The sequence below is a fragment of the Trachypithecus francoisi genome, unplaced genomic scaffold (assembly GCF_009764315.1).
Source record: "Trachypithecus francoisi isolate TF-2019V2 unplaced genomic scaffold, Tfra_2.0 Lachesis_group6, whole genome shotgun sequence".
NCBI lineage: Eukaryota > Metazoa > Chordata > Mammalia > Primates > Cercopithecidae > Trachypithecus > Trachypithecus francoisi.
In genome coordinates, this window is record NW_022681471.1 from 37,227,685 (window position 1) to 37,254,470 (window position 26,786).

Sequence of the window (26,786 nt, forward strand, 5' to 3'; positions counted from 1 at the left end):
AGTAATTCAGTAGGCAAAAATAACTACTCGCTTGAGCTCTTTGGCATTTAGACCAAAGAAATTGTTAGTTTTTTTTTTTTTTTAGTTTTTGTTAGTTATTTTGATATAATAAATATCTTGTCTGTCCTTTGACAGTATATCTTTAGATATTTCACTTATTTTAGCTTCTGGGAATTCCTTAGAGTAGACCTATGCATAGGGCCTACATAGAATAAACCCATTTTGATGTTTCCTGTAGAGCAACAGGTATTAGAAACTTAAATAAGTTTCTGTCAACTTTAAGTTTTATGTTGTTAGCCCAAAGTGTAGACATGGGTAAATTCTTTACAATTTTTTAAAAAGATAACATAATAAGGTTCATAATATATATTTAACGATTTATTCTAAATATTTTAACATATTAAGGCATCTTTAATTTTTTAGTGTCTCAGCAGATGAAGTTAATTCACCATTATCACCCCTCACATGGCAGGTAAGAAGAAATCAAGTTACTATTATATCTATAATTTTGTTCTCTTTTATTTAGTTAAAAGAAATTGTCTCATTACAGCCCTTAGAAAATCAGAAGAATCAAATAGATGAACAACCATGGCCAGAATCTCACCCTATAATCTGGCAGAGTGAAGAAAGGAGGAGGAGCAAACAGATTAGAAAAGAATATTTTAAGGTACTCTATATTAAGTTTTGAAATTTACTTTGTAATTATTAGTTTCTATTTTATCAGTTTTGTTTTGAGTTAATAAGGTAGACTGTTACTCTTTAGTTTAATGTAGTAAATGTGTTATTTTGATTTCTCACATATACGGGGTAATACAATCTAATTATATTAATAAGATTTCAGTAATTGAGAATAATTGAGTAGATAAATATAAATTATGATTTACCAAATACTTTACAAGATAGACGAATGTTTGCTACACTGCTAGTTGTAGCAATATGTAGTATGTTTTAAAAAAATTGTCCAGGAAAAGTCTTTCATTGGATTTGTTTCAATAAATATTTGACACATATTTACAATTAGCATTTAACTGTTCCTATGTAAATCAGTGCTGTTTATGTAGTTCTAAAAATGCTTGAGGGCAGGTTTTTCCATTTTTTTCTTTTTGTTACCTTAGTAGATTGCTGGAGGGTCTTTTATCTTAGCTAAAAGAAAAGCTCAGATCATCCAAATTATCCCAAATTTCTAGTTAGCAGGGTTTTAATGAAATTTTACTGTGTATACCTTTGTAAATATTGTATTATTGTCTATTTGTGGTTGGGGTCTGCCGTATTTGTAGAAGCCCATCATTAGAATTCGGAATAATTTTCAATACTAGCCAGAACTCATTTCTGGAATTTGACTCAAATGAATAGTACAAACAAGCTTCTGCTCCATGGATAGCAAATTTTGTTGTTTTTGTACATGTTTTATGTTTCTCAAAGCCTAATTATTATTAGATGTTAATAGTAATTTTATCTAAAAACATAGTACTAGTCTACATTGTAGGTACGTTCAAGTTTATATCACTAATAAATAGGATTATATTCTCTGTTTTTCTCTGGTAGAATAGATCTACATGCACATTTGTTTGTTTCTATATATGGGTGTGTAATATACATTTGGAAATAGTATCATATGACTAAAACAAAACTGTTATATGTCTTAGTGGATCTGTGATAAATTTAAGCCTTCAACAAATAAATACTGAGTCCTTTTAATGAGTCTTACATTTCTTGGTCAATGTGAGAGATAACTTAGAAACAAAAGACATGAGGAAAAAGGGAAGGACATTCTAAGTAGAACCCTGGTCAATAATAGTGAAAGTTTATTTATCCCAACCCTTTATACATCTGTAATTGTGTTTATATTCCAGCATTAAAGTTTCCCTTTTTAGTTCATTGGACCTTGAACAAAGGCACTGAATAAAATTTGCTTGTAGATAAAACTTAGTGAATGATTGATGATATGGGGGAAATTTTAGTAGTATTTCAAAATAATAAAAGAAATTTGATATTTATTTGATCTCCTGTATTGTAGTATACCAGTACAAATTCTTAATATACTACCAATATCATAGTATAACAAAACCAGTTCTCCTTTATCATAATAACAATATCAATTCTGAGTATTTGTCAAAAAACTTACATAGCACTAAGTGCCAGGCACTGTCCTAAGACTTCACAAAGATCAACTTGTTTAATCTTCGTAACAACCCTATGAGTTAAGTACAGTTATGATTATTTCTGTTTTACAGATGATGAAATTAAGGCACAGAGATGCAAAGTAGTATTCTTCAGGTCACTTAGTAATAAGTGGCAGAGTTGAGATTTGAACCCAAAGCCTATGCTAGGCTGCCTTTTTATCTACTGTGTATAGCCTAATATCAAATGAACAAACACTTTCAAACAAACCTTACTGGTTTTTAATTTTTTTTTTCTTTTTCTTTTAGAGACAGAGTCTCTCTCTGTTGCCCAGACTGCAGTACAATGGCATGATCATAGCATACAGCAGCCTCAAATGCCTGGGCTCAGGCCATCCTCTGGGCTCACGTGATCCTCTTGCTTCAGCCTCCCCAATAGCTAGAACTACAGGCATGTCTCCCAGTGCCCTGCAAATTTTAAAATTTTTTGTAGAGACAAGGTCTTATTATGTTGCCCAGGCTGGTCTCAAATTCCTGGCTTCAAGAGATCCTCCCACCTAGGCCCACCAAAGTGCTGAGATTACTGCCATTTTTGGCCTACTTTTAGTGATTAAAAAAATATTTTACAGTAACTTAAGTGGACTTCTCAAGATGTCTTAATAGAGGCCATAGTGAGCATTTTAAAAACATAATTCTTTGGTTTAATGGCATCATTCATTGGTATTTTATTTTTTATAAAATAATCATCTATAATATTAGTTATGTTATAAAGTTATTAAACGAGATCAAATGATATAATATTTGAAGTGCACATTACATAATCATCATTCAACAAATGTTAATTTTTTCCTTAATGAAGTAGGTGGAAAGATAAGCTTCAGTCACTGGGAAATGTTTTAAGGAGATGTGTAATTCTCCTAAACTGTCAGAAGATGTCAGTATTAGGACATAATAAAATGAGTATGTCACTAGTTTTTTCCTAAGATGTCAAGAAAATAAATTGACATACAGTTTCCTAAATTAAATCAACACTGTTATTCAGAATTGTCAGTATTTTCATGACTAAAACATCAGCAACTTCTATGAGGTGACTTTCTTCCAAAAAGGAAATTTCTCTTAATCACCTATTGGTAGGTTGTATTATTAAAAGCTAATCAGGATTTATAGTTCATTAAACAGTAAAATACACTACACTCGAGGTTTATATCAGGTTATCACTGAGCTTGTTTAAGGGTGGCTCTTTTAGGTTTGCTGTGTTACGAAATGTACAGAACTTTTGTGCAACTTTATCTTAATGCATATAAATGACTGAGGCACAGGGTTTCTTTGTTTCTGTCCCATGGTAAATTATTTGTCATGGTTATTCAGTGTATTTATTGAAAGTATGTGTTTGTGTGTGTGCGTGTGTGTGTGTGTGTGTGTGTGTGTATAAGAAATCCAACTCCCCTTTCTTCTTAGTTTTGAAGGCTAATTTTGGATAGTATTTTTTTCAGATAAGTCCCTGAAACTAGGTAAAACTGTTTCAACATATTGGCTAGATTATGTGAGCAAGAAGACAAATTGGGTCAGGTTAAGTTAGTAAGTAAATCATGGTAGGAAAGTTACATTGACTCTTTTAGATTCCAGGCCACTGTTGTATAGATTATTTTCCTAGTATATAAACTTTAGTGTTCTTATAGCCAAAATAAAATCACTGCGTTTCAGTGAAATTCATTATGCCAGGAAGTATTTTATTAAACAACTTTTTAAATTTTAAAATTTTTGTGGGTTCATATTAGGTATATATATTTGTGGGATACATGAGATATTTTGAAAGGCATACAATGTGTAATAATCACATCATGGAGAATGGGGTATCTATTCCTTCAAACACTTATCATTTGTGTTATGATCAAATTATACTCTTTTAGTTATTTTGAGATGTACGATTAAATTATTATTGACTATTGTCACTCCATTGCGCTATCAAATACTAGGTCTTATTTATTCTATTTTTGTGCCCATTATCCATCTTCACCTACCCTCTACTCCCCCACTACCCTTCCCTAGCCTGTGGTAACCATCCTTCTACTCTCTATCTTTATGAGTTCAATTGTTTTGATTTTTACATCCTACGAATAAGTGAGAACATGTGGTGTTTGTCTTTCTGTGCCTGGCTTATTTCACTTACCATAATGACCTGCATTTCAATCCATGTTGCAAATGACAGACTCTCCTTCTTTATGACTGAATAGTACTCCTTTGTGTATGTGTACCACATTTTCTTTATCCGTTCTTCTATTGATGGACACTTAGGTTGCTTCCAAATCTTGGCTATTGTGAATAGTTTTGCAATAAATATGGAAGTGCAGATATCTCTTTGATATACTGATTTCCTTTCTTTGGGGCATATACTCAGCAGTAGGATTGCTGGATTGTTTGGTAGTTGTAGTTTTAGTTTTCTGAGGAGCCTCCAAACTGTTCTCCATATTGATCGTACTAGTTTACATTCCCACCAACAGTGTACGAGGGTTCCCTTTTCTCCACATTCTCACCAGCATGTTATTGCCTGTCTTTTGGATATAAGTCACTTTAACTGGGGTAACTGGGGTAATATATCATTGTAGTTTTGATTTGCATTTCTCTCATGATCAGTGATGTTGAGCACCTTTTCGTATGCCAGTTTGCCATCTGTATGTCTTCTTTTCAGAAATGTCTATTCACATCTTTTGCCCATGTTTTAATCTAATTATTAGATATTTTCCTAAAGAGTCGCTTGACCTCCTTAAATTCTGGTTATTAGTTCCTTGTCATATGGGTAGTTTGCAGATATTCCCTCCTATTCTGTGGGTTGTCTCTTCACTTTCTTGTTTCCTTTGCTGTGCAGAAGCTTTTTAACTTGATATGATCCCATTTCTCCATGTTTGCTTTGGTTGCCTGTACTTAGGGGTAGCTCAGGAAGTTTTTGCCCAGACCTGCGTCCTGGAGATTTTCCCCAATGTTTTCTTACAGTAGTTTTATAGATTGAAGTCTTAAATTTAAGTCCTTAATCCATTTTGATTTGATTTTTGTATACAGCAAGAGATAAGGGCCTAGTTTCATTCTTCTACATATGGATATCCAGTTTTCGCAGCATCATTTACTGAAGAGACTGTCATTTCCCCCGTGTATGTTCTTGGCACCTTTGTTGAAAATGAGTTCACTGTAGGTGTGTGGAGTTGTTTCTGGGTTCTCTGTTCTGTTCCATTGGTCTGTGTATCTGTTTTTATGCCAGTGCCATAATGTTTTGGCTACCATAGGTCTGTAGTATAATTCGAAGTCATGTAATGTGATTCCTCCAGTTTTGTTCCTTATTCCCAGAATAGCTTTGGCCATTCTTGGTCTTTTGTGGTGTCTTCTAAATTTTAGACTTGATTTTTCTATTTCTGTGATGAATGTCATTGGTATTTTGATAGGGATTGCATTGAATCTATAGATTGCTTCAAGTAGTATGGACATTTTAACAAGATTGTTTCTTCCAACCATGAATGTGGAATATCTTTCCATATTTGTGTGTCCTCTTCAATTTCTTCCAGCAGTGTTTTATAGTTTTCATTGTAGAGATCTTTTACTTCTTTGGTTAATTCCTAGGTATTTAATTTTGTTTGTGAGTATTGTAAATGGGATTTTTTTTAAAATTTCTTTTTTAGATTGTTCATTGTTGGCATATAGAAATGCTACTGACTTTTGTATGTTGATTTTGTATCCTACAACTTTACAGAATTTGTTTATCAGTTCTATTTTTTTTTTTTTTTGGTGGAATTTAGGTTTTTCCAAATACAAGATTATATCATCTACAGACAAGGATAATTTGACTTATTATTTTCCAGTTTGGATGCCCTTTATTTCTTTCTCTTGTCTGATTGCTCTAGGTGGGACTTCCAGTATTGTGTTGAATAACAGTGGTGACAATGCACATCCCTGTCATCTTTTAGATCTTAGGGGAAAGACTATGAGTTTTGGCTTTTATTATGTTGAGATATATTTCCTCTATACCCCATTTTTTGAGAGTGTATTAGTCGACTTTTATGCTGCTGATAAAGACATACCCAAGACTGGTCAATTTACAAAAGAAAGAGGTTTATTGGACTGACAGTTCCCATGGCTGAGGAGGCCTCACAATCATGGTGGAAGGTGAAAGGCACGTCTTACGTGGTGGCAGACAAAAGAAGAGAGCTTGTGCAGGGAAACTCCCCTTTTTAAAGTCATCAGGTCTCGAGAGACTTATTCACTATCATGAGAACAACACTGGAAAAACCCGCCCCCATGATTCAATTACCTCCCACTGGTATCTCCCATGACACTTGTGAATTGGGTGAGTTACGATTCAAGATGATATTTGGGTGGGGACACAAGCAAACCATATCAGAGGGTTTTATCATGAAGGAATGTTGGATTTTAGCAAATTCTTGTCCAGCATCGATTGGAATGGTCGTATGATTTTTGTCCTTTATTCTGTTGATATGATGTATCACAACAATTGATTTGCGTATGTTGAATCATGCTTGCATTCCTGGATAAATCCCACTTGGTCATGATGAATGACCTTTTTAATATATTGTTGAATTTGGTTTGCTAGTATTTTGTTGAAGATTTTTGCATCCATATTTTTCAGAGATTTTGGTCTGTAGTTTTCTATTTTGCATGTGTCTTTGTATTAGGCTAATACTGGCCTTGTAGAATCAGTTTGCCAGTATTCCCTCCTCTTCAATTTTTTGAATACTTTGAGTAGGATTGGTATTAGGTTTTAAGTTTTTGGTAGAATTCAGCACTGAAGCCATCAGGTCCCAGGCGTTTCTTTACTGGGAGACTATTTATTACAAATTTAATCTCATTGCTTGTTATTGACCTGTTCACATTTTGGATTTCTTCATGATCTAATTTTGGTAGGTTTTGCGTGTCTAAGAATTTATCCATCTCCTCTAGATTTTCCAATTTATTGGCACATAGCTGTTCATAGTAGCCAGTAGTGACCCTTCGAATTTCTGTGGTATCAGTTGTAATGTCTCCTTTTTCACCTCTGATTTTATTTGGGTCTTCTCCTCTTTTTTTCTTAATCTGACTAAAGGTTTGTCAATTTTGTTTATGTTCTCAATAAACCATATTTTTGTTTCATTGATCTTTCATATTTTGTTTTCTTCATTTCAAATTTATTTATTTCTGCTCTGATCTTTATTCTTTCTTTTGTTTTTATTTGCTTGTTTGTTTATACCAGAGTCTCACTCTTTCTCCCAGGCTGAGGTGCAGTGGTGTCATGGCTCACTGCAGCCTTGACCTCCCAGGGTCAAGTCATCCTTTCACCTTTTAGCCTCTCAAGTAGCTGGGACTACAGGCATCACCACACCCAGCTAATTTTTGTATTTTTTGTAGAGATGGGGTTTTGCCATGTTGCCCAGGCTGGTCTTGAGCTCCTTGGCTCAAGCAATCTGCCCACCTCACTCTCCCAAAGTGTTGGGATTACACATGTGAGCCATGACACCTTGGCTGTTTCTTTTCTTCTACTAATTTTGGGTTTGGTCTGCTCTTCCTTTTCTGTTCTTTAAGATGAATCATTGTTATTTGTTTGAGATTTTTCTTCTTTTTTGGTATAGCACTTATAGCTGGAAGTTTTCCTCTTAATACTGGTTTTGCTATGTTGTATTTGTATTATCATTTGTTTCAAGAAATTTTCAATTTCCTTCTTAATTTCTTCATTGACCCACTGGTCATTCAGGAGCATATTGTTTAATTTCCATTTGTTTGTATAGTTTTCAAAATTCTTCTTGTTATTGATTTCTAGTTTTATTTCACTGTGGTCAGAGAAGTTGCTTGATGTTATCTCAGCAACTTCTTTGTTGTTTGAATGTTTTAAGACTTATTTTGTGACAACGTATGGTCTATCCTTGAGAATGACCCATGTGCTGAGGAGAAGAACATATATTCTGTAGCCACTGGATGAAATGTTCAGTAAATATCTGTTAGGCCCATTTGGTCTATAGTGCAGATTAAGTCCAATTGTTATTTGATGATTTTCTGTCTGGGACGTCTGTCCAATGCTGAAAGCGGGGTGTTGAAGTTTCCAGCTATTATTGTATCGAGATCTATGTCTCTCTTGAGCTACAATAATATTTGCTTTATATATCTGAGTGCTCCAGTATTGGGTGCATATATATTTACAATCACTATATCCTCTGACTAAGTTTACCCCTTTTTCATTATATAATGACCTTCTTTGTCTCTTGTTAATTTTATTTTTGAAATCTATTTTGTCTTTTATAAGTATAGCTACACCTGCTCTTTTTTGGTTTCCATTGGCATAGAATATCTTTCTCCATTCTTTTTTTTCTTTTTTCTTTTCTTTCTTTCTTTTTTCTTTTTTTTTGAGGTGGAGTCTTCCTCTGTCACCCAGGCTGGAGTGCAATGGCATGATCTCGGCTCACTGCAGCCTCTGCTATTGGGGAAACCCCACCCCCGATATTCAACGTGTGTTCTTTTCTATTTTCCTAAGTGGCGACTGGTCTGAGAAATAAAGGGAAAGAGTACAAAAGAGATAAATTTTAAGCTGGGTGTCTGGGGGAGACATCACATGTCGGCAGGTTCCGTGATGCTCCCTGAGCCGTAAAACCAGCAAGTTTTTATTAGCAATTTTCAAAGGGGAGGGAGTGCATGAATAGGGTATGGGTCACAGAGATCACATGCTTTAAGGGCAACAAAAGATCACAAGGCAGGTTAGGGCGAGATCACAAGGTCAGGGCGAAACTGCAATCACTAACGAACTTCCGTGTCCAGCTGCGCACACATTGTCATTGATAAACAAGGTTCAAGAGCAGAGAACCGGTCTGACTATAATTTGCCAGGCTGGAATTTCCTAATCCTAGCAAGCCTAGGGGCGCTGCAGGAGATTAGGGCATGTTTCATCCCTATTTACATCTGCATAAAGGCAGACACTCCCAGGGCAGCCATTTTAGAGACCTCACCCTGGGAATGCATTCTTTTCCCATGGCTATTAGTTATTAATATTCCTTACTGGGGAAAGAATTCAGCGATATTTATCTTACCCGTTTTCGGTAATAAGAGAAATGTGGCTCTGTTCCACCCAGCCCACAGACAGTCAGACTTTAAAGTTATCTCCCTTGTTCCCTGAAAATCACTGTTATCCTGTTCTTAAGATGCCTAGATTTCATGTTGTTCAAATACACATGCTCTACAAACAATTTGTGCAGTTAACACATTCATCACAGGGTCCTGAGGTGACATTCATCCTCCTCAGTTTACGAAGATGACAGGATTAAGAGATTAAAGTAAAGACAGGCATAGGAAATCACAAGGGTATGGATTGGGGAAGTGATAAGTGTCCATGAAATCTTCACAATTTATGTTCAGAGATTAATCAACCCAAATGTCCATCTGTGACAGACTGGATTAAGAAAATGTGGCACATATACACCATGGAATACTATGCAGCCATAAAAAAGGATGAGTTTGCGTCCTTTGTAGGGACATGGATGCAGCTGGAATCCATCATTCTTAGCAAACTATCACAAGAAGAGAAAACCAAACACCGCATGTTCTCACTCATAGGTGGGACTGAACAATGAGATCACTTGGACTCGGGAAGGGGAACATCACACACTGGGGCCTATCATGGGGAGGGGGGAGGAGGGAGGGATTGCATTGGGGAGCTATACATGATATAAACGTCATGCACATGTACCCTAGAACTTAAAGTATAATAAAAAATAAATAAATAAATAAAAAAAAAAAAAAAAAAATTCTACCAAAAACTATTTCAAAATTAGAGAGTGACAGTAAAATGAGTTCCAGAAAATGTAAAAAAAAAAAAAAAAAAAAAAAAAAAAAAAAGACAGGCGTAAGAAATTATAAAAGTATTGGGGAACTAATAAATGTCCATGAAATCTTCACAATTTATGTTCATCTGCCATGGCTTCAGCCGGTCCCTCCGTTCAGGTCCCTGACTTCCCGCAACAGTCTGCCTCTTGGGTTCAAGCAATTTTCCTGCCTCAGCCTCCTGAGTAGCACATGCCCAGCTAGTTTTTTTATTTTTGTATTTTTAGTAGAGATAGAGTTTCACCATGTTGGCCAGGCTGGTCTTGAAACTCCTGACTTCTAGTGATCCACCCCCCTCGGCCTCACCCCAACATCACTAAGCTAAAGGGAAAGGTCAAGCTGGGAACTGCTTAGGGGAAACCTGCCTCCAATTCTATTCAAAGTCACCACTGTGCTCACTGAGATAAATGCGTATCTGATTGCCTCCTATGGAGAGGCTAATCAGAAACTTAAGAGAATGCAGCCATTTGTCGCTTATCTACCTATGACCTGGAAGCCCCCTCCCTGCTTTCAGTTTTCCTGCCTTTCTGGACTGAAATAATGTTTGTCTTACATATGTTGATTGATGTCTTGTGTCTTCCTCAAATGTATAAAACCAAGCTGTGCTCTGACCACCTTGGGCACATGTCATCAGGACTGCCTGAGGCTGTGTCACAGGCACCATCCTCAACCTTGGCAAAATAAACTTTCTAAATTAACTGAGACCTCAAGTGATCCACCCCCTTTGGCCTCCAAAGCCCTGGAATTACAGGCATGAGCTATCACACCTGGCCTCAAGTGTGTTTCTTGTGGGTAGCAGGTCATTGTGTCTTATTTTTTCATCTAGTCAGCCATTCTATATCTTTTTATTTTAATAGTTTAGTTCACTGACATTTAACGTTACTATTGATGTTTTATTCTACTGCAGCTAAGATGGCACTTAAACCACAATACAAAGTCCTTCCCACTCTTCTTTCCCCTTTCCACAGATAGAGGAACAGCTTTCTGTGGCCACCACCACCACTGACCCATGGGGGTTTCTGCTAGGCCACTGCTCATGTTCTATTAAAGCCAAAGGGCTCTTCAATCAGCTTGTGGTGAATGCTGCCAGTCCTGGGACTCACCCTGAATTCTGGCTTAGGGCAGGTCCAGAATGCTGCCCAAGAGTGGAGGCCTAGATTCCTGAACTCCAAGAGACTGCTTGTTGCTTACCTCACTGTGAATGAGTGGGTTCCTAAGGTGCCAAGTTTCCCTTTATTTTTCCCTCTGCTTTTCTCAAACAGAAGTCTCTTCATGTAGCCACCATAGCTAGTTTTGTGCTAAGTCTTACCTGAAGCCAGCACATCTCAGAGTCTCTCCCAAGGCCCGCAGCATACTACCTGGGCATTGCTGCTGGTTATTCAGGGCCCAAGGGCTCTTTCGTCAGCTGGTGATGACTCCTGGCAGGACTGGGTCCTTCCCTTCAAGGCAGTGGGTTCCCTTTTGGCCCAGGGTGTGTCTAGAAATGTCATCCAGGAGCTAGGGCCTGGAATGGGGGTCTCACAACTCTAGCCAGTGCCCTATCCTATTGTGGCTGAGCTGGTATCCAAGAGGTAAGACACAGTCCTCCTCAGTCTTCCCTATCCTGTCCTCAGGTGAAAGGAAGGGGTCTCTTTCTCATTGATGCGAGGTGCACTGCCTGAGGTTGGGAGAAAAGTGGTGCAAGCACTCCCTTAGCTTCCCCTGCTGATGTCTCCTTAAGTCACATGCCACCCTAGTACACTGGCTCTAAGCCTAGCACAGCACTAGGAGTTGCCTAGAAATTGCAATCCTAGACTGTCTTTCAAGTTTACCTAGAACCCCAGAGTACTTTAGCCTGTGATTGGTGAGGTTACTGAGAAACTTAAGTTCCAGTTGCTGGCATGAGCGATTCCCATCTGGCTAGGGCTGATCCAAATGCTCCCTCCATGCTTGGGTGCTGGTTGAGCGCAGCACAGCTTTGTTCCCCTCTGTGGCAGGGCAGCACTAAGTTCAATGTAAAGTCCCCCAGTCCCTGTGCTCTCCCTCCCCCAAGTGTACAGGCTTTCTCTCCCTGCACTGCTGGCTGCTGTGGGTAGCTGGCTAATTTTTGTATTTTTAGTAGAGATGGTGTTTCACCATATTGTCTAGGCTGGTCTCAAACTCCTGACCTCGTGATCTGCCTGCCCTGGCCTCCCAAAGTGTTGAGATTACAGGTGTGAGCCACTGCGCCTGGCCACAAGTGAATTTCTAAATGCATTTAATAATTGATTTCTAGACAAAACAGTTAAAAAGTATTAGAGTATCTCTAGCCAGTTAGTTTTAAATATTATTTGATTTATTTAAGTGGCATATATGTCTTCAAATGTATCTCATTACTATTGTGATAAAACATTATAACTCATAAAATACATATTGATTTCATAAATACAGCACACTATTTTTATTTAAAGGCTAACCCCCTGGAAAATATTTTGACACATTTTCTATGATCATTGTTAGTTTTATACGGGAATAAGAAAGCCACTGGGATTGTAAAATAAACTGATATATTCTGAGTCAGAGTTTGTATACAAGTTATTGTCTCTCCTTTGAAATTAATGTAAGCTTCTGAGGCTAGTCCGAATTCAGTGGTGTTTACAACAAATTGCTCACAATTACACATTTCCTTGTTTATTTTACACTCCCGCTGCTTCACTTGACTAGCCTCAAAAAATATGTGTATATATATGTATATAAAAGCTTCTGAGATGGACTGATCTTTCTATTTTTCTGGTTTTTATACTAGGCCTTTATTGTAACATTTGAATTTAGATGTAATAAAACTTCAGTAATTCAGAATTCATACTAATACTAGTTGGGGATAGCTGAGTTGAATTAGTAAAAACTTGGAATTAGTATTTTCAAATCTATGTATATATTAGGTTTGAGTTTTCAAGACATTTAAATATGTGCAGTACTGCAAACTTAGCATCTTTCTAAGTTTTCTTGTATAATGAGTATTTTAAATTAGAATTGTAGTTGAGTAACAGTAATACATTTCCCATTTTCTAAATTCTTAAGTATATCATCTTGTATTTCTTTGCGTTTCAATTATCCTCTTATTCTTCTATGTCTTTCCTGCCTCTTTACCTTTCACCTTATAAATGTGCTCAAACCTCTATTATAGGGAAGAAAAAGTAATATCTTTTCCCTACCCGTTGCAAGAATCATAGCTGACACCCCATAACAAAAGATGGATTAACAAGAGAAAAGCATAAAAATTTAATCAAGCTTTTATGTGACACAAAAATGAAGACCCAAAGACCCAGAGAAACAAAGACCCAAAGACCTTCAGAATGAAGACCCAAAGACCCAGGGAAAACTGTACGTTCATGCTAAGTTTGATGAAAGAAATGAATAGTTGTGGAGACACATGATTGAACAAAAAAGGGTATGATCTAATGGTAACAAACTGGGCCTGTTTGTTGAGAATCTTTCCTGTGTCTCTCTATGACATTCCTTCTCCTTCAGTGTGCTGCAGGAAACCTGTCTCATGCATCTTAAAGGGAGAAGGGAGGTTAGAGAGTGACCTTTCTAGGTTGTATGGCTTGCTTTGTGAGATGGGGAATTCTAGTTTCTATTACCTGCCTTAGGGAGAAGAAGGGGGATTGAAGAAAGGATGGCCTGGAAAAGGTCAGAGAGTGACCTTGAAGGTGCCATATCTTGGGGTAGTATTTTCTGAGCCCTGACACTACCATTATCCCTGACTGCCCTTTTAGCTGTTGCCTTCTCTCTTTGCTCTCTTTTAGGGCTAAACTTTCTTTCTTTTTTTTTTTTCTTTTGAGTCAGAGCCTCACTCTGTCGCCCAGGCTGGAGTGCAGTGGCGCGATCTCAGCTCACTGCAACCTCCGCCTGCCAGGTTCGAGTGATTCTCCTGCCTCAGCCTCCCGAGTAGCTGGGATTATGGGCACCCTCCGCCACACCTGGCTGATTTTTGTATTTTTAGTAGAGACAGGGTTTTACTTTGTTGGCTAGGCTGGTCTTGAACTCCTGACCATGGCCAGGCCCAAACTTTCTATTTTAGTTCTCCAGTTTCTGATCATTCCTTAACCCACTGCAATCTGGCTTTCGCTTCCATTTCTCCACTGAAATAGCCCCTCGCTAGATTTTAACATGCACCTACTAATGGCAAAATCCAGTGTAGCATTTGCAGTGATGACTACATCTTCCTTCTTGATACTCCTGTCTTGGTTTCTGTCTCATTTTTCTTCCTGTTATCATTTTGATGTCCTTGTGTAAGTTTTCTTCTGCTTGCTCTTAGGGTCTGATCCTCATTTTATTACTCTAAAAAGCACTCTCTGGAGTGTTAATGACTCTAGATGTTTCTTATATTCTGATATGTCTAAATTTACATCCTATAACATTTTTTTTGTTCCCTGAATCTGTGTTTCTGATTGTTTGCATGCCCTACATACATTTCAGGTTAAGTATCCACCCCATCCCCTAATGGTATCTACCCAGTTGTCTAAACTCTATTCCTCAGTCTTTCTTGATTCTTTTTCTTTCTCATTTCCATCACCTAATTGGTTATCAGCCCTAATATATGCATCCTTTCTGCAATTCATGTCTGTCTCTATTGCCCTTGACCTTTTTGGAACCCTCATACTTTCTTGCCTAGGCAGTTGTGATAACTGATTAATGGTCCTCCTTTCTCAGCTCTTGGATAATTCTCTGACTTTAAATTTCTTTATTCTAGTGTTCAGTAGCACCATAGCTTGACTGTAGTTAATAATTTTTATTATATTTTAAAATAGCTAGAAGAAAAGATTGATAATGTTCCCAGCACAAAGACATGATAAATATCTTTGAAGTGATTACCCTGATTTGATGACTACACGTTGTATGCATGTATCACAATATCACAAGTACCTGATAAATATGTACCATTACGTATCAATAAAAAATAATTATCAATGTGAGAAAATGCCCTTAAATAAAACTGTAAATCTGTAAATGCTCTTTAAATAAAACTGTAAAACTGTAAATCATCCAAAAAATTTCTTATTGGCTTCCCATTACCAATAAGATAAAGTTTGGACTTGTTAAAATCTTTGTGGACCATTCCTTGTTTCCTTCTCAATATTTCATTACCTGCTAAAATTCACTTTCCTCAGTAGCCTCATTGAACTGCCCTTTGTTTTCTACACAGGCTATGCTTTCTTAGTTCTTTTTGCTTTTCTTCTTCTGAGAATGCCCAGTAGCCCTGTTATCTCTGGCAAATTCCTATTAATTAGAAATGGAAGTATAGTTGGCCTTCTGTATCTGCAGGTTCCATATTCATGCTTTCAGCCAACCAAGATTGAAAATATGTGGGAAAAAAGGCAAAAAAAAAGATACAAATAATACAAATAAAAAACAATATAGTATAACAACTGTTTAGATAGCATTTACATTGTATTCAGTATTATAAGTAATCTGGAGATGATTTAAACTATACAGGAGGATGTGAGTAGGTTATATGCAAATACTATGCCATTTTATATAAGGGAAGGGACCTGAATATCTGTGAATTTTGGCATGGGTGAGGTGGGGGCAGAGTTCCTGGAACCAATCCCTTGCAGATATCAAGAGATGATTTTATGGCACAGTGCCTGGGCTTCTAGAATCACACCACTTGGGTTCCAGTCCTTACTTGGATACCTATTAACTATGTGACTTTGTCAAGTCATGTAACCTTAATTAAGTTTGTTTTTAAAAGCTTTACAAATGAGTGTAACAATACAGGCATACTTAAGAGATATTGTGGGTTTGACTCCAGACAACGCCATTAAAGCAAGTATCTATTCAATAAAGCAAGTCACATGAATATATAACAATAAAGCACGTCACATGAATATTTGTGGCTTTCCCAGTCCTTAAAAGTTATGTTTACATTGTTCTGTAATCAGCTAAGTGTATAATAGTATTATGTATTAAAAAATGATATACCTTAATTAAAAATACTTTATTGCTAAAAATTGCTCACAATTATCTGAGCCTTCAGCGAGTCATAATCTTTTTACTGGTGGAGGGTCTTGTGTAGATGTTAATGGTGGTTACTGAAGGTTGGGTGGCTATGGCGATTTCTAGTTTGCCACATCAATGGACTTTCCTTTCACAACAGATTTCTCTGTAGCATTGGATGCTGTTAGATAGCATTTTACTTACGGTAGAACTTCTCTCAAAATTGGAGTCAGTCCTCTAAAACCCTGCCACTGCTTTATCAAATAAGAGTATGTCACATTGTAAATCATTTGTTTTCATTTCAACAGTATTCACAGCTTCTTCAGCAGGAGTAAATTCTACCTTAAAAATTCCTACCTTTTTTGCACATCCATTAAAAGCAATTCCTTATTTGTTAAAGTTTTGTCATGAGATTGCAGTAATTCACTCACATCTTTAAGCTCTACTTCTAGGCCAGGCGTGGTAGCTCATGCCTGTAATCCTAGAACTTTGGGAGGCCGAGGTAGGTGGATCCCTTGAGCTCAGGAGTTTGAGACCAGCTTGGGCCAATGACAAAACCCCGTCTCTACAAAAAATACAAAAAAATTAGCTGGTCATGGTGGCACATGCTTGTAGTCCCCTCTACTTGGTGGGGAGGGCTGAGGCAGGAGGATCGTTAGAGCCCAGGAGGTCAAGGCTGCAGTGAGCCAAGATCATGACACTGCACTCCAGCCAGGGTGACAAAATGAAACCCTGTCTCAAAAACAAAAAAAAAGCTCTACTTTTAGTTCTCCTGCTGTTTCTACCACATCTGCAGTTATTTCCTCCACTGATGTCTTGAGCCCTTCAAAATCATCCATGACAATCAGAATGATTTCTTCCAAAATCTCGTTAATGTTGATATTTTGACCTCCTCCCATAAATCACAAATGTTCTTAATAGCATCTAGAATGATGAATCATTTGCAGAGGTTTTCAATTTACTTTGCCCAGGCCCATCAGAAGAATCACTATCTATGACCCCAATAGCTTTATATGTTATGTTATTACTTAAATAGTAAGACTTGAAAGTTGATATATTACTCCTTGATCCATGCACTGCAGAATGGATGTTATGCACGAAAACCACATTGATCTCTTTGAACATCTTCATGAGAACTCTTGGTTGACTAGACTCATTGTAAATGAGCAGTAACATTATGAAAGGAATCTTTTTTTCTGAGCTCAATAAGTAGGCTTAACATATGCAGTAAAGCATGCTGTAAACAGATATGCTGTCATCCAGGCTTTGCTGTTCTATTTATAAAAAGCACAGGTAGAAAATATTTAGCACAATTATTAAGGTACCTAGGATTTTTGGATGGTTAAATGAACATTGGCTTCAATTTAGAGTCAGCAGCTGCATTAGCCCCTAACAAGAGTCAGCCTGTTCTTTGAAGCTTTGAAGCAGGCATTAACTTCTCTCTATCTACAACAGTCTTAGATGTCATATTCTTCCAATAGAAGGCTGTTTTGTCTACATAGAAAATTTGTTGTTTAGTGTAGTCACCTTTATTAATTGTCTTAGCTAGCTAGATCTTCTGTATAACTTGCTTCACCTTCTACATCAGCACTTGCTACTTCACCTTGCACTTTTATATTACGCAGTCAGCTTCTCTCCTTCAATCTCATGAACCAACCAACCTCTACAGCTTCCAACTTTTCTTCAGCAGCTTCCTCACCTTGACTTCATAGGATTGAAGAGAGTTAGGGCCTTGCTCTGGACTGGGCTTTGTCTTAAGGGAAAGTTGTGGCTGGTTTGCTGTTCTATCCAGACCACTCAAACTTTGTCCATATTAGCAATAAGACTGTTTTGCTTTCTTATTTTTGTTATGTTCACTGGAATGAGTAGCACTTTTAATTTTCTTCAACACTTATTTGCATGCACAGCTTAGTTAATTGGAGCAAGAGGCCTAGCTTCATCCTATCTCTGCTTTCTACCTGTCTTCCTCACTAAGCTTAATCATTTCAAGCTTTTTATTTAAAGTGAAAGACATACGATTTCTTTTCACTTGAACACTCAGAGGCCATTGTGGGATTATTAATTGGTCTAATTACAATATTCTTGTGTGTCAGAGAATAGGAGATAGGGAACAACCTGTTAGTGGAGCAGTCAGAACACACACAACATTTATCGATAAGTTTGTTTTCTTATATGGGCGTCATTTGAGTCATCTCTCAAAAATTGCAATAGAAACATCAAAGATCACTATCACAGATCACCATAACAGATATGATAATAATGAAAAAGTTTGAAATATTGTAAGAATTCCCAAATTTGACAGACATGAAGCGAGTACGTGCTATTGGAATAATGGCACCAATAGACTTGCTTGATACAGGGTTGCCACAAACCTTTTCTGCACATTTTGAAACTTTGTATTTGCACATTTAAAAAATTGTATATCCCAATAAAATCACTGGAACAAAAAAATTGATACTGTGATTAAACTGAATTTTATAGCTTGCAGGACACCTTGGGTCAGCTTGGTTTTACTCTAGCTTTTACTGTCATTCCACCCTGCTTCTTCCTTCACCAACATTCAAATTCTTTCCCTTATCTGCTAGCCAGGCAGATGGGAGAGGCAAAAGCAGTCTTCATTTTCAGTAGCTCTTGATTCTTTGATGTGAGAGGAACAGCACAGTCATTTAAACTTGATCCAACCTCTTTGTATCTTGCAAAGTTCATCAGCCAAAAAAAGTAAAATATGAAGGCAATGCTTGTGCAATGTACAGTTCATTTTCATGATGTATACCTTATTATGATTTGTCTGCTTGCTTCTCCTGTTTGGTCATTTCTTTGGAAGGCAGTGAATTTTTTTCTTGCGTTTTTTGTCTTCTTCAATTGTGACTTACCACATTTCTCAATCCTAGCCATATCAGGTTTGTTGGATGTGGTTGCCAAGGAAGTAGGGTAAGGCATTTGAGCAAGCAGAATCTGATCTGCTCAATGGCCACCAGTGGGTGTCTACAAACATTCAATTTGTAAAAAGAAAAATATTGTATCTGTGAAGTGCAGTAAAGCAAAACTCAATAAGATGAGGTGTGCCTGTACTTTCCTTCACATGATTGTTATAACTATTAAATTATTTAATAATAAAAGTGCTTAGAATTACACTTGCCACAGAGTAAGCACTTAATAAATATTAGCATATTCACTCAAATATCACTGTTTCATTGACATATAGATTAAAACCAAAAATAAGTGACTTCAGTGATTGTCTTGCCTGATAAATAGGATTTTTTCACACATGCCAATTTCATTCAGTGGCTCTCTGGCACACTGGGTTGAAGGCATATTGAGGTTGTGTGTGAGATCACCTGGAAAGAGCATGCTGCTAGATTAGTGATAGTTGTCATAGGAGAGACAGTGGAGGAACAATACGTCTTGTATTTATTATCTCTAATACAGCTCACCCCCAGTTTGTGGTTAAGATATCAGGTTGGTTATCTATTTTTCCAAGGGTTATGGAAGATAATGCTGCATATGTAAAGGGGACCATTAAATAGAACCAATGGAACAGAACAGAGGCCTCAGAAATAACACCACACATCTACAACCATCTGATATTTGACAAACCTGACAAAAACAAGAAATGGGGAAAGGAGTCTCTATTTGATAAAAGGTGCTGGGAAAACTGGCTAGCCATGTGTAGAAAGCTGAAACTGGATCCCTTCCTTACATCTTATACAAAAATTAATTCAAGATGGATTAAAGACTTAAATGTTAGACCTAAAACCATAAAAACCCTAGAAGAAAACCTAGGCAATACCATTCAGGACATAGGCATGGGCAAGGACTTCATGACTAAAACACCGAAAGCAATGCCAACAAAAGCCAAAACTGACAAATGGGATCTAATTAAAGAGCTTCTGCACAGCAAAAGAAACTACCATCAGAGTGAACAGGCAACCTATAGAATGGGAGAAAATTTTAACAATCTACCCATCTGACAAAGGGCTAATATCCATCTACAAAGAACTTAAACAAATTTACAAGAAAAAAAATCAAACAACCCCATCGAAAAGTGGGCAAAAGATAGGAACAGACACATCTCAAAAGAAGACATTTATGCAGCCAACAGACACATGAAAAAATGCTCATCATCACTGGCCATCAGAAATGCACATCAAAACCACAGTGAGATACCGTCTCACACCAGTTAGAATGGCAATCATTAAAAAGTCAGGAAACAACAGGTGCTGGAGAGGATGTGGAGAAATAGGAACACTTTTACACTGTTGGTGGGACTGTAAACTAGTTCAACCATTGTGGAAGACAGTGTGGCGATTTCTCAAGGATTTAGAACTGGAAATACCATTTGACCTAGCCATCCCATTACTGGTTATATACCCAAAGGATTATAAATCATGCTACTATAAAGACACATGCACATGTATGTTTATTGTGGCACTATTCACAATAGCAAAGACTTGGAACCAACCCATATGTCCATCAATGATAGACTGGATTAAGAAAATGTGGCACATATATACCGTGGAATACAATGCAGCCATAAAAAAGGATGAGTTCATGTCCTTTGTAGGGACATGGATGCAGCTGGAAACCATCATTCTCAGCAAACTATCACAAGGACAGAAAACCAAACACCGCATGTTCTCACTCGTAGGTAGGAATTGAACAATGAGAACACTTGGACACAGGATGGGGAACATCACACATGGGGGCGTGTCATGGGGTGGAGGGAAGCTGGAGAAATACCGTTAGGAGACATACCTAATGTAAATGACGAGTTAATGGGTGCAGCACACCAACATGACACATGTATACATATGTAACAAACCTGCACATTGTACACATGTACCCTAGAACTTAAAGTATAATAAAAAACATTGACCACAAATATAAGTATATACAAATGTAAAAAAAAAAAAAGAATAATTTAAAAAGAAAGAACCTTGAATGCCAGACAAAGAAGTTTGGACATAATCCGAAAGTTAGTAGGTGTTACAACAGGACAGTCATGAGTTGCAAATGGAAGGTTAATCTGCCACTGATTTGTAGGATCATTTGCAGTGAAGGGGAGTCAGAAGTAAGAATTCCAGTGGTTGTCATACTGTATTTTCTTGACTCTAAGCATTTTTTTTTTTTTTTTGAGACAGAGTCTCGCTCTGTGGCCCAGGCTGGAGTGCAGTGGCCGGATCTCAGCTCACTGCAAGCTCCGCCTCCTGGGTTCACGCCATTCTCCTGCCTCAGCCTCCCGAGTAGCTGGGACTACAGGCGCCCGCCACCTCGCCCGGCTAGTTTTTTGTATTTTTCAGTAGAGACGGGGTTTCACCGTGTTAGCCAGGATGGTCTCAATCTCCTGACCTCGTGATCCGCCCGTCTCGGCCTCCCAAAGTGCTGAGATTACAGGCTTGAGCCACCGTGCCCGGCCTTACTCTAAGCATTTTTTCACATATAAGCCTAGTTCTTATGTAGTAGGGTTGTTAAGAAGGTTAAATGGATTAATACATGTAAGACATTTAAATCAGTGACTGGCATATAGCAAGCACTAGTACAAGTGTTAGCTGTCATCATTATTATAATTATTAATCAATATATACATTTAATGTAGTTTTTTTAACCCAAAAGCAGTAGGTTTCTTAATAATAGATGACATCTTAGAATGGTGAGATTATAGACCAGGTGTAAGATAATGAGGGCCTGGGAAAGGGTGGTAGTTGTGAGAATTCTGAAGAAGTAAGTCTGAGAGAGATTAAAAAAAGAATTGACTTGATGACATGTTAGATATAGTGAATTAAGAAAAAGGAAAATTCCAAGACAACCCTCAGATTACACCCTCAGATTACCTTAATGAATGGGAAACAGCTTGACTTAAGAAAGAAATGTTACTTGATCTGTGTAAAGTACTTACAACAAGGCCTTGCACATGGAAAGCATATATTGTTAGTTTTAGTAGTAGGACTGTTTACACTTGTTATATACTTAAATTTGTTATCAGGTAATTTAATAAAGCTACCAAAATATGAATGAACCTTGTACATAGTTTACTAGTAGAGAATTTATATGTTCAAGGGAAAATAAATTATGTGTTTTAAATATTTTTCAGTATAAATCAATGAGGAAGAGTTCAAGTGGCAATGAAAATGATGAGGTAAGAAAAGATAATTATTTGAAATGTTTACTTATATGAAGTTGGCTCAGTGAGAGTAAAATGCAATCCATTTTTCAGATTCTTTGTTATTGATTTAATGCATGTTTTTTGTCCAACAATAAAAACATATGAGCATCATCATGCAGTTATTAATTTGATCACTTAATTTCCATATGTCCTTTAGAATGGAATTACTAATAATTCAGTTTTAGAATTTTATCATCATTCATCTTAGACCTGTAATCCATGAGTGTAGGTGTGTTGTCTTTCACATCTTTTATGTTTCTAAGTCAGCCTGGTTGTCAATTGAGATTTTTTTTTAGGAACTTTGTTTAGGAACTCCTTCCACAAATTCTGCATACATTTTAAAATTTAAAATTCGACTTCTACAGTTTGTGCATTACCATAAACCTTTCTACTGCACCAGTGTAAACTATGCAGCAACCTATCATTGTTGAAAAGATATATTCTCATTACTATAAATTTTGTGTATTTTTGTTGGAGAGATTGGTATTTAATTTCATGTTGGGTACTTGGCAGGGCTTCTGAAAATGTCTTCAGTTTTAGGAAATAGAATCACACAGGGAAGAATAATGAATAGAGCCAGATGATTGGGCGTCTGCCAGATCAGATGCCGATTTCTCTCCGTGACCTCTCCGGTAGTATTTACTGGGATGAATAAAAGTCAGCTATGGCTATAGCTGGTCATATTTTCACTGTTAGTATTTATGCTTAAGCCTGAATTACATGTTTGGTATGGGTATGCTTGGCAATATTTACCCGTGCATGAGCACAATCAGTTCCTGCACACCTGTCTAAGCTTTCCATTGCACCAACTCCACAGGATCCCAGCTTACCCTTTAAATATTATTCTCAGGGAATGGCCTATTGTGTGGTCTCTAGCATGTCTTCACCAGCTGTCAAAGCTTCAGTGAATAACACCTGTGTACCTGCTGAAGCCTCTCAGATTTGTCTGGGAGAGGTTCAAGCCCTTGCAATCTTTTATGTGTCTTCCTACCTGCTTAGAATTTCTGCTGGATATATCTCATAAACCCAATAGGACTAATATGTTCAAAACTGAGTTTTTTTAAAATTTTTGATTGTAAACCCACTTTTTCACTAATATCCAACAGTTTGTGCAGTGGCTCTCAACTTTGGCTGTACACTAAAATTACAAGGTGAGCTTTAGACAATACTGTTGCCTGGGTCACACCCCCTAGATATTATAATTTAATTGGCCTGTGGTATGATATGGTATGGACTGAGCAATGAAGTTTTTAATATTTCCCATGTAAGTTTAATGTCCAGCCAAGGTTGAGAACTACTGAGTTAATGGAATCACCTTCCATCATCTAGCTGGAGCAGTGTCTGGCAAATTATGACCCACGGGCCAAATTTGACATACTGTATGTGATTGTAAGTGAAGCTTTGTCAGAAACCAGCCATACTCATTTGCCTATGGCTACCTTTTCATTACTGTGGCAGAGTTTGAGTATAGTAGCCCTCCTTTTTCTCCATTTCACTTTCCAAGGTTTCAGTTACCTGTGGTCAGCCACAGTCTAAAAATAGGTGAGTACAGTACAATAAGACACTTAGAGACTACATTTACATAACTTTTATTAGAATACATTGTTATAATTGTTCTATTTTATTATTAGTTATTGATGTTAATCTCATACCTGATTTATAAATTAAACTTTATCATAGGTATGTATGTATAGGAAAAAACATAGCACATGTATTATAAAGAATCTGGTACTATCTGCGGTTTCAGGCATTCACTGGGGTTCTTGGAACATATTCCTCATGGAGTAGGAGAACAGCTAGTTGTCACAAAGCCTAAAATATTTGTCATCTGCCTTTGACAGAAAACATTTTATTTTCCCTGTCTCCTCATACCCGCTTTTCTCTTGCCTGCCTCAGTATCTAATCAGTAGCCAAGACTTACTGTTTGTTTATGTGCACTAAAATATTTTGCATACATTACGCTTTTATTTCACTGTTTCTGCTCTGGTGGAGGCCCCCATCCATTTCTTGCCTGTACTACTGCAATAGCTTCCTTGCTCTTCTCCTTTCTCTAGTCCATTCTCACTGCAGCCGGAGTGGTCATTTCAAAGAACACAGATGCAATCAGGCTATTCCCTTGCTTGGAAACCTTCAATTTCTCCCCATAACTTAGAAGATAAATTCTAGATCCTCTTTATCAAGCCCCTGCTTGCCACATCAGCCTTAATTCATATCTTGCTCTTCTTTCACCTTACCCTCCATTCACCTTACCCTCCAGCAAGACAAAACTGCTCAGAGGTTTTCTGCACTCATCTTTACATTTGTTGCTTCCATGCTTTGGTTCTTCTTCTCTCATCTTAGCATGTTATTCCCTTCTTTCTTCTTCTGGTAAACACTCAGTTTTTTACTGAATTTATACTTTCTCAGGAAATTTGCCTTTCTCTACCATCTTCATCATCCCCCACCAAGTGCCCCTTATCTGTGCCTCGTAATATGCCATGCATTGTTCTGTATTATACTGAGAATGTTGTATTACCTGTATACATGAATCTGTTTCTCTCTTCGACTGAAAGGTCCTTGGATGGGTGATATTTTACTAAATTTCAGTACTCTCAGTGTCTAGCATAGTGTCTGACATATAGTAGGTAGCCAATATCATTTGTTGAATGAATGAATACATGTTCTATGTAGTGTGCATATTCAAAGTTACATGTCAAAATTTTCGTATTTGGTTGGCAGTAGAATAGTCATTTAAAAATCATGGACCATTTAATGTTTTATTAAATTAAATTCTTTGTAATTATCAATAAGCCTATATTAGATACATGTAAATTTTCAAATGAAAGTTATTTCGGGTGATGGAGATTTTGCATGCCTTCATTTACATGTCTCAGTTGGTAACACATCCTGCTATTATATGTAGACAATATTTTTCAAACTTTAAAGTACTATATTTCGAACCACTTGAGGGTCTTATTGAAATGTAGATTCTGATTAGTTAGGTCTTGGGTGAGGCCTAAGATTCTGCATTTCTAAACTCCCAGAGGATCCCTAGGCTGCTGGTTCACAGACCACATGTAGAGTGGCAATGTGCTGGATGGTATATCTTTAGTAGTTCTTCCTTTAGTAGTTGATCAAAACAATTTTTGTTTTCCTTTTATATGTGTAAATCATCATTTGTATTGTAATTTCATCTTCCATCCTTTATTTTTATGTTTTAGCAAGACAGTGATAATGCTAATATGTCACCACAATCTCCAGTATCATCTGAGGTACAAGTTCTGTTTTTATATGTTTTACAAGTATGTTTTGTATGTTTTCTGTGTTTTACATAAGATTCTTCCTTGCCAGTTCTCTGTAACCTGATTTTTTTTTTGCAATGTAATATTCACTTATATTTTAAAATCCATGGCAGAATAGTTTGTACAAACCTTCTAGCCTATAAAAAGTTCTAAGAATGCCATTTATTGGTAAAAATATTGATACTAGCACTTGTTTATGATTTTCTTATTGGGAAGTGTCTATAGATCGCAGGAAATAATTCACTTTATCAAATCTATGCTTTCTCACTCATCCATATTTTAAAATAAATGATAGATTTTAAGAACAACTTTCAAATTTTAAATTTGAAAAAGTACTTCAGCATTGTGCAATGGCCTTTGGTTTTTCTTGTAACCAGTTCGGTCTGAAACCAATGCAAAAGAAATTTCCTTTTTCCACGAGAAACATCCCTGCAGTGGGTTGTTCCTATCGACAGGAGGTTACACCTTTTTGGAAGAATGGGTATCAGAAAGTTAGAGTTTGTGAAATCTTGATCAAATACTCTGGTGACTTGAATGACTGATTCTTCTAATGTATTTATTCAGTTCTGTTGCTTAACAACAAGAGATACATTTTAAAAATTCTAAACTCTGTGTCTTCTACTTCAGATTACCTTAAAGTGTATTGACATTAGTAAGTAAATGATTACACATTCATTTGATGAATTCAACACTTTGCCTAAAGTGTTGGATGGCCCAAATTCACCGTGTAACTTTGGTTACATAGATGCTATTATATTTCATTATATGTAGGTGATGTTGCTTTTTTAATAGGCTAGGATTCTTTGTCTGTTGTTGTGGGTGATCTGCATTACAAAACTTTTAAATGGATTTGGACATTAATTTTATAAATATGTTTCTAAATTATTTATATGATAGGTAAAATGGTATACATACTTTTAGAAAACGATTTAAATTAGGATATCTTAAATTAGTCTTTGTCAGATGCTTTTGCAATTCTTTTACTTAAATTACAAGTATAAGCATATAAGTGACTACTGCTTATTTGCTTGATTTATGATCTTACGATCTGTGCTCACAGGGAAGACTATTTATACCAAATTTCTCAAATAACTTACATTGCTATATATTATATATATTTTTTTTCTTTTCTTTTCTTTTCTTTTCTTTTCTTTTCTTTTCTTTTCTTTTATTGACACATGACCTCACTCTGTTGCCCAGGCTGGAGTGCAGTGGCACGATCTCAGATCACTGCAACCTCCACCTCCCACATTCAAGCGATTCTTGTGCCTCAGCCTCCCAAGTAGCTGGAACTACAGGCACATGCCACCATACCTGGCTAATTTTTGTATTTTTAGTAGAGACAGGGTTTCACCATGTTGATCAGGCTGGTCTTGAATTTCTGGCCTCAAGTGATCTACCTGCCTCGGCCTCCCA

General features: G+C 36.9%; 1 protein-coding gene, 1 non-coding gene and 1 pseudogene across 3 annotated transcripts in view; 2 read left to right on the forward strand and 1 right to left on the reverse strand.

Moving 5' to 3' along the window:
* Positions 1-26,786, forward strand: part of LRCH2 (leucine rich repeats and calponin homology domain containing 2) — a 131,733-nt gene that overhangs the window by 93,443 nt on the left and 11,504 nt on the right. The window contains exons 13-16 of one of the 2 annotated variants that reach the window (XM_033201490.1): positions 424-472; positions 551-667; positions 22,018-22,062; positions 25,290-25,340. In XM_033201490.1, coding sequence (XP_033057381.1) covers positions 424-472; positions 551-667; positions 22,018-22,062; positions 25,290-25,340 — 262 coding nt within the window. The remainder of the gene's footprint in view (positions 1-423; positions 473-550; positions 668-22,017; positions 22,063-25,289; positions 25,341-26,786) is intronic. The other variant, XM_033201491.1, reaches the window with a different exon arrangement.
* LOC117078401 lies at positions 18,704-18,866 on the reverse strand (annotated as a pseudogene).
* Positions 25,709-25,837, forward strand: LOC117078666. The gene has a single exon (XR_004435101.1). It is a non-coding gene; the product is annotated as a small nucleolar RNA SNORA35 (small nucleolar RNA).